Source organism: Vipera berus (genome assembly GCF_964194415.1).
Source record: "Vipera berus genome assembly, chromosome: 1".
Taxonomy (NCBI): Eukaryota; Metazoa; Chordata; class Lepidosauria; order Squamata; family Viperidae; genus Vipera; species Vipera berus.
This window is the reverse complement of record NC_138202.1, coordinates 100724628-100733570: the sequence shown is the minus strand read 5'-3', so window position 1 is coordinate 100733570 and position 8943 is coordinate 100724628. Positions and strand designations below refer to the sequence as shown.

General features: G+C 44.3%; 1 protein-coding gene across 2 annotated transcripts in view; it reads left to right on the top strand.

The window, feature by feature from the left end:
- The first annotated feature begins 8161 nt into the window (after positions 1-8161).
- Positions 8162-8943, top strand: part of IPO7 (importin 7) — a 49006-nt gene continuing 48224 nt past the window's right edge. For both annotated transcript variants that reach the window (XM_081314069.1, XM_081314068.1), the window contains exon 1: positions 8162-8387. In XM_081314069.1, the coding sequence (XP_081170195.1) occupies positions 8232-8387 (156 nt within the window). In that variant the 5' untranslated portion in view covers positions 8162-8231. The remainder of the gene's footprint in view (positions 8388-8943) is intronic.

The following is an 8943-nucleotide window of genomic DNA, read 5'->3' as shown; positions in this document are numbered from 1 at the left end:
AGAACAAACGGCTATTTAGTATAGCTACATGCATCCGGAGCTGCCATCATGATATTTTCTTATGTTGAGAAATTAAAATAGGTTTAAACTACCCAAGCAATAATTATGTAGCATGACTTCATTTCAGATCCACTTTATTTATGTAGCTACCTATTTCTCATGATTCTGGGCAGCTTATTATAGAATTGACCAAATTCGCCTAATGCAAAACAAAAACAGCAGTTATGAAAAAAACTTTAACATAACTAGGAGATAGGTTCTTGGGGTGGGGGGTTAAGATTTGAGCACAAAACCAACTTTGATGTAGAGTTGAAGTAAGCAAGCTCCATTTCATACTGTCTCAAGAAAACCAGAACAGGATATACAATATATCCTCTTTGTGACTTGATGACTAATGCAATATTTGTGGGAGTTGTGCAATCTAATAAAAGGCTGCTGACTTTCAATACTGAAAAAGCAACATCAACTTGTCAACTTCGGTATGCTGTAAATTATTCTTCTCCAATTTGGTCCCTCTAGCTACAGACTAGAGCCTCCATAATCCAATGTCTGTAACAGAAAACAGATTGGGGGAGGCTATTCTGGAGAATGCAAAGCACATTTAAAACTTTGGAAAAGGATAGAAGGATATGGGGAATGCTGCTTTCTACATTCATCAGAGAAACAAAGAGCTAAGAAACTTGTTCCCCGCTCAGTGCAAGACTCCCCATAATAATGAAAACTTCCAGGAATAAAGTTAGATTTAGTTATTGATCATACAGTTGCTACTAACCTGATTCAAGTGAGAAAGCTTATTGTTTTAAGATTTGTGGCTTTCTGGGCTCAGAAACTCAATTAACTGGCTTGGTTAGGACTTGGATAAAAGACTTCCAGCCTTGCCTGGGAACTGCAAAATTTGCCATGAGTCACTGTCAAACTATGTTTACGTTGTCACCAAGAAACCTGCATGCTGTATCTCTGAAGTCACCAGGTGTTGACTCCTAAAAGGAGAGTTTATCTTTTATGAGGACAGTAAGTATAGGTGATGTTGCTAAAGGAATTATAGGCTTAGTCCATATACTTCCTCCTCCATCGCCTCCAATTTTGGCAATGCGCTTACTTTTATTTACTTTAAGCAATTCTTTAGCACATCGATCTTCATTGTATTTTGTGCATTTATATTTTAACTTTCTTTGATTACAGAACTCAAGATACTGTTCCCAGAGAGATTTCTAATTCTGGAATTGACCAGATCTACCATAGTTTAATTTCTGTAAGGTGTTTACAGGAACCTTCTATTGGACATACATGAATCTGTGTTGTCTTCTACCATAGTTGCTTGGAGATCTGCAAGTTAACTGCAACATTACAAATTCAAAGCGGAGTGTTAAGTGTCTTTCCCAAACATAAGTCAGAACTATCCTTTGAATTGTCTGATTTTTCAGCAATCTGTTGCAGAAAAAAAATACAAAATAAAGATTATTTGAAAAAAGGAAAAAATTGGGAGACTCTCCTACTGGCTCTCAGATAATCAGCATTAGCAATTATTACCAAATAAGGTGTCTTAGGTTTTTAAAATTGTTATGTCAGAATGAGTATTGATGCACAGAAAAAAGTAATGTAGATAATAAACCTTCATTTCTTTATTTTTCTTGCCCTCTTTTCCTTGATGTTAGTAGAAAATGAGAATACCATTGGGAATATGTAAATAAGCACTTAGTGGCTAACAGCTGACTAACAGCTTTTCTTCATAAACTGAAGAAAAGCAGGAACCCATACTTTCTTATATACATAATACATTGATGAATTTTGCATTGTTGTTGTTGTTGTTAGTTGCGAAGTCGTGTCCGACCCATCGCGACCCTATGGACAATGTTCCTCCAGGCTTTCCTGTCCTCTACCATCTTCTGGAGTCCATTTAAGCTCACGCCTACTGCTTCAGTAACTCCATCCAGCCACCTCATTCTCTGTTGTCCCCTTCTTCTATTGCCCTCAATCTTTCCCAGCATTAGGCTCTTCTCCAGTGAGTCCTTCCTCCTCATTAGGTGGCCAAAGTATTTGAGTTTGAGCTTCAGGATCTGGCCTTCTAAAGAGCAGTCAGGATTGATCTCCTCTAGGACTGACCGGTTTGATCGCCTTGCAGTCCAAGGGACTCGCAGGAGTCTTCTCCAGCAAATAGAATGGTATCTATTGACGAAGGAGAATCTAACATAATGTAGTGTAGTACATTATGATAGCTAAGGTTAGGGCTAGACCAAGTTTGAACTTAGCCAACCCTATCGAGTTCTGTGTGTTATCTTTTCATTAGTTTATAGTATAAATAAATAATAGGAAAAATAGGGGAGGGAAGAGGGAAGGAAGAGTGTAGAAAAGAAGGGAAAAAGAAAAGACATTGACTTCCAACTCCCTTTGCAGTAAAATAAGATAATAACATCAAACCTCAACTTTTTACTTTTATACAATAGTATAAACTAGCCATTTCTATATCTAATCAGTAACCCCCAAAATCAAAGTTTCATTTTTTCCACCTCAAGCACAAAATCCAAAAGCAGTTTTCAAGTAGAAACAAAAGTAGTTATGTTTTTTTTCTTTTATCAAAGCATCTCTGATAACTCCATCAACTTTTGCAGCCATTCATCCATTGTGGGGATCGAAGTGTCCATTTTTGTGCATAAAGTAATCTTGCAGCCATCAACATATATAACATCAAAATTCCAATTTTTTCCCCAAGTCTTTTTCCATTAAACCCAAAACAAAACTTTCTGGTTTTATCTTTATATTACTTTTAAGATTCTTCTATATTAGAATATGAATCCTACTCCAATATTTCTTTGCTTTATCGCATGTCCACCACAAATGATAAAAAGTGCCTTCTTTATATTTGCATTTCCAACATTCATTTGAAGCACCTTTATGCATTCTTGATAACTTATCTAGTGTTAAATACCAATGATATATATCAGTGATGGCGAACCTTTTAGAGGCCGAGTGCCCAAACTGCAACCTAAAACCCATGTATTTATTGCAAAGTGCCAGGGCCGCATCAGCATTGTGATACAGGGAGAGCCAGAGTATGGCTATGGTGGGCATAGCTGTGGTGGTCACAGCATACTGGGGTGGGTAGGCCAGGACCAGGGTGGCGGGGACCAGTCCCTCGCCATCTCCGGGACATCCCCAGGGGGACAATGCCGCTTGCTCACTCACTCGCTTCCTGCCCCGTCACTTCCAAATGCCACGTGCTTGCTACTCTGGCGAACTCTGCTGGGGTGACAGCGTGCGTGCCCACAGAGAGGGCTCTGAGTGCCACCACCACTGATATATATCTTATAAAAACTTTTTTTAATTGTAATTTAGTGTAAATTTTAAACCTTTTATCCACATATTCTCCCATTGTTCAAGCTTTACATTATATCCAAAGTTCCTTGTCCTCTGAATCATACAATGTTTTACATATTCACTTTCCAAATTCAAATTCAATAACATTTTATAAACTTTAGCAATAATATGTTCATCACTACCACAAAGGAGGATTTCCAATTAATTTTTAACAAAGTCAAGCCTGTAATTCTTTTTATCTAATTTAAATCTTTCAGTGTATATACATAAAGCAATGGCAAACGCCATAGAGTTTTGATTTGGGGTTACAATGAAGAGAAATCCATGGAAGCTTCCCATAGGAAAGGCAGGAGAAACATGTAAAATAATATCAAGTGCTGGAAGCTAATTTTTTTTCAGTTGATAATTTACTTCTAACTGTAACATTTTAGATGATCAAAATAATAGTACAGAAACAGAGGAACTAAAGCCCAAGCTATCAGTCAATTTCTTTAGTACATTATGTAACTATTTGCTGTTTTGAATATTTAAAATGTCTAAAATATTTCTAATATAAAGGAAGAACAGAAAATGAAAATGTTTTGCATACTTTTAGTTAAACCAAGAGCATGTTAGAATAAGAGACATTTAGAATTTAGATGAAGAGTGCACTTAGAATTGAGACATTAAAAATTGGTATGCATTCTGCATAACAACAGACTATATATAATTATTTAAAGTAACATTTAAATCCTAACAGCTATATAATTTTTTAGATATTTTATACAACATATTATACAATTTATTTATGGCAAGCTGACTCTAATCTTAATCATTATCAATTTGAAGTCCCTAGTTTTGTTGGGAATTCAGCTCCTATAATCTTCCAAAGAGTACCAAAACCTTGGGAATTATGAAGATGAAGTTCTACAATTATAGGCTTCATTAGGTGTACAAAAATGTGATAAACAAGGAAATGAAACTGCATAAATCGGTAAAGCATGAGGTATCATTATGTCAAAAGTTATAAGGTTTTACGTTTTTAACAGTAACAATTGTGGTAAGAATAAAAGGATTTATTAAGTATTACAGTACAATAACTAAATATATCCACATTACGTTTATATTTATTTATTTATTTATTTATTTATTTAATTAATTAATTAATTTGTATACCGCCCTTCTCCCGAAGGACTCAGGGCGGTGAACAGGGCAATACATATTAAAAACAAGATACAAAAATTAAAAGCGATTAAACAACAATGCCCATGAATAAATTAGTACACATTAAGGCCAGGCCAGCTTGTTCAAAAAGGTAGGTTTTGAGATCACGCCGGAAGGAGCGGAGGTCAGGCGCCATCCGGAGCTCAACCGGAAGATGGTTCCATAAATCCGGCGCGCCCACAGAGAACGCCCTCCCCCTGGGGGCCACCAGTCGACATTCTTTGACCGGTGGCACCCTGAGGAGGCCCTCTCTGTGGGAGCGTACTGGGCGGAGGGAAGTTGACGCCGGCCGCAGGTGCTCCCCAAGGTATTCTGGACCCATGCCATGTAGGGCTTTGTAGGTCATTACCAACACCTTGAATCTCACCCGGAAGACAACTGGAAGCCAATGCAGCTCGCGGAGCAGACGTGTAACATGGGAGTGTCAGGAAACTCCCAACACAACTCTCGCGGCTGCATTCTGTACCAGTTGGAGCCTCCGAGTGGTCTTCAAGGGTAGCCCCATGTAGAGAGCGTTGCAGTAGTCCAGACGAGAGGTCACAAGCGCGTGAGTGACCGTACATAACACCTGCGGCCGGCGTCAACTTCCCTCCGTCCACTGCGCTCCCACAGAGAGGGCCTCCTCAGGGTGCCGCCGATCAAAGAATGCCGATTGGTGACCCCCAGGGGGAGAGCGTTCTCTGTGGGCGTGCCAGACCTTTGGAACCGCTTACCGGTTGAGCTCCGGATGGCCCCCGACCTTCACTCCTTCCGGCGCGATCTCAAAACATTCTTTTTCAAACAAGCTGGCCTGGTCTGACGGGATGGGGTTGGGTTTTTAAAACTAGTTTTAACTTTAATATGTATTGATTTTATGGGCATGATGTTTAATGGCTTTTTAATTTTTGTATTCGATTTTTATTGTGTATTGCCCTGTTCACCGCCCTGAGTCCTTCGGGAGAAGGGCGGTATAGAAATCAAATTATTAAATTAAATTAAATTAAATAAGGCATCCCGGTCTAGATAGGGCCGCAACTGGCGCACCAGGCGGACCTGGGCGAAGGCCCCCCCTAGTCACAGCTACTATATGGTCTTCTAAAGAAAGCTGTGAATCTAGGAGGACTCCCAAGTTGCGAGCCCTATCTACGGGGGGTAATAACTCACCCCCCATAGAGAGGGATGGGATATCTTGAATATCCAGAGATGCCGGTACGCACAGCCACTCAGTCTTGTCAGGGTTGAGTCGAAGCCTGTTCCTCCCCATCCAGACCCGAACCGCCTCCAGGCAGCAGGACATCACGTCGAGGGCATCACTGGGGTGGTTTGGGGTCGAAATGAAAAGCTGGGTATCATCAGCATACTGATGATACCCAACTCCAAAACCACGAATGATCTCACCCAGCGGTTTCATGTAGATGTTGAACAGGAGAGGCGAGAGGACCGACCCCTGAGGGACTCCACAAACGAGAGGCCTCGCGGTCGACCTCTGCCCCCCTGCCAACACCGACTGCGAGCGTCCCAGGAGATAGGAGGAGAACCACTGAAGGACCGTGCCTCCCACTCCCAATCCCCTGAGACGCCGCAGCAGGATACCATGGTCGATGGTATCGAAAGCGGCTGAGAAGTCTAATAGGACTAGGACAGAGGAATATCCCCTGTCCCGAGCCCTCCAGAGATCATTCACCAGAGCGACCAATGCCGTCTCCGTGCTGTACCCGGGCCTGAAGCTCGATTGGTACGGGTCTAGATAATCCGCTTCATCCAGAACCAGAGGGAGCTGATGCGCCACCACACTCTCAGCAACCTTCGCAAGAAAGCGAAGGTTGGAGACCGGACGAAAGTTATTTAACACAGCTGGGTCCAAGGCAGGCTTCTTGAGGAGAGGTCTCACCACCGCCTCTTTCAAGGTGGCGGGGAAACTACCCTCACTCAAAGAGGCAGATATAACCGCCTGGAACCAGCCTCGTGTCCCCTCCCGGGCTGCATAAACCAGCCAGGAAGGGCACGGGTCCAATAAACATGTGGTGGAGCTCAGCCTCCCCATAATATGTTACATATGATATAGAGGAGTGCAGAGAAAGACAAGATACTGACATTTTTCTTCTATAGATCTACAGAAGGATCTTAACAGATTTGAACATTGGGCGCTAACAAAATGAAATTCAGTGGTGAAAAAAATTGCTACATTTAGGCAAGAAAAACCAAATGCACAGGTACAGTATAGGTGCTACCTTGCTCAGTAGTAGTAAGTGTGAGAGGGATCTCTGAGTCCTAGTGGACAATAACTTAAATATGACCCAGCAGTGTGCTGCAGGCTGCCAAAAAAGTCAACACAGTGCTAGGCTGCATTAACAGAGGGATAGAATTAAGATCATGTGAAGTGTTAATATCAGTTTACAATGCCTTGGTAAGGCTACACTTGGAATACTGCATCCAGTTTTGGTCACCACAATGTAAAAAAAGATGTTGAGACTCTAGAAAGAGTGTAGAGAAGAGCAACAAAGATGATCAGAGGACTGGAAGCTAAAACATATAAAGAATGGTTGCTGGAATTGGGTATGTCTAGTTTAATGAAAAGGACTAGGGCAGGGGTAGGCAACCTCGGCTCTTTTATGACTCGTGGACTTCAACTCCCAGAATTCCTGAGTCACATGGACTTCAACTCCCAGAATTCCTGAGTCAGCATAGCTGACTCAGGAATTCTGGGAGTTGAAGTCCACGAGTCATAAAAGAGCCGAGGTTGCCTACCCCTGGACTAGGGGTAACATAACAATAGCAGTGTTCCAATATCTCAGGGTTTGCCACAAAGAAGAGGTAGTCAAGCTATTCTCCAAAGCACCTGAAAGCAGGACAAGAAGCAATGGATGGAAACTAATCAAAGAGAGAAGCAACCTAGAACTAAGAAGAAATTTCCAAGTGGATTTTTCTCTTTAAGGTGAAATGGAACTATTAAGGACTATTGTCATTCAGCCAACCGTTAGTTCAAAAATGAACAGATCAATTATTGCATTTCATGTGAGGAGACAGTTCATATCAGCATTTTTCTTTGCGCTTTTATTCTATTAGTAGACATTCCACTTAAAGTCAGACTTCATTTCTCTTACTTCATTTAAGCTTACATAATAGGAAACAATGGCGGGGGGGGGGGATGACATGTTCCCTCCCTAGACATTTCGCCCCACAACCTTGTGAGAAAAAGTAAAAGGAAACTATACTTCATAAGCGATCAGTGAGAATACCATTGGTCCAGATAGGTGGATGCTGTTCCGATTTCCTTATTTTTTTTCGTCTGAATCCTGTAGCCCAGGGGTAGGCAACCTCGGCTCTTTTATGACTCATGGACTTCAACTCCCAGAATTCCTGAGCCAGCCAAGCTGGCTCAGGAATTCTGGGAGTTGAAGTCCATGAGTCATAAAAGAGCCGAAGTTGCCTACCCTTGCGGTAGCCAATTTGTAATCGGTGGCGACGGAGCCTTCTCTCCCTCCCTCCCCGAATCCATCTCCGTCCTATCTTGCAGAGCAGAGGGCTCTCAAAGTTAAAAGATGGCACTTGAGGCCGCTCTCGTCCTCTCCCGCCCTCCAGAAGGACTACAATTCCCGTGATGCCTGTCAAAGGCGGCAAGCGCCGAGCGGAAGGCGTCGGCCTCGCAAGAGGCGGCGAGTAGCTCTATCCGGGGCCTTGGCGCTTCTCTCCTCCTTTCGCGCCGCCGGCTGCCGCTGTAGAGCGGCGGGTCCATGTGCGCATCGAACGGTGCTACTGCTCCAGATCTCGTCCGCCTTGCCCGTCTCGGCCTCGAGCGCACGGCCATGGACCCCAACACCATCATTGAGGCCCTGCGGGGCACGATGGACTCCACGTTGCGGGAGACCGCCGAGAGGCAGCTGAACGAGGTGAGAAGGCGGCGGCGGCGCCGCGGCCTGGGGAGCGCGGGGTACGGGAGAAGCAGTCCCGGCGACAAGGCCAGCGGGGGTAGGGGAGGGGGCGGGCGGGCATGCCAGTCGGGGCCACGAATTGGGTCCAGGCGCAGGCGGGCGAGAGAAATCGGGCGCGCGAACCCCGAACGTCTCCTAGGTTTGGAGTTGCGGACGGGGGAGCTGGTAGGAGAGAAGCGGCTCCGCGAAGGGGAATGAGCTCCGAACAGGCGAGAGAGAGAGAGAGAGAAGATCCCTCAGCGGCAGCTGGGAGGTCACCTCCAGTCCAGAGAAGGGAGCCAGGCTGAAGACCGAAACTTGGGCCGGGTTGTCGCCGGTCGCCTTGCTACGTACGCACGTGCACACGCACCTGGAGGCGGAGGAGGGGAGGCCCAGGCGCGGGCCTCACGGAGCCGCCTTTCCCAGAGTGAAACGTGGGCAGGAAGAGGAAAGGAGGCGGCGGCGGCGGCGGCGGCGGCAGGAGCGTGGATGGGCGAGGGAGCCAGGCCGTGTGGCGAAGTGCGGGTTGGGCGGA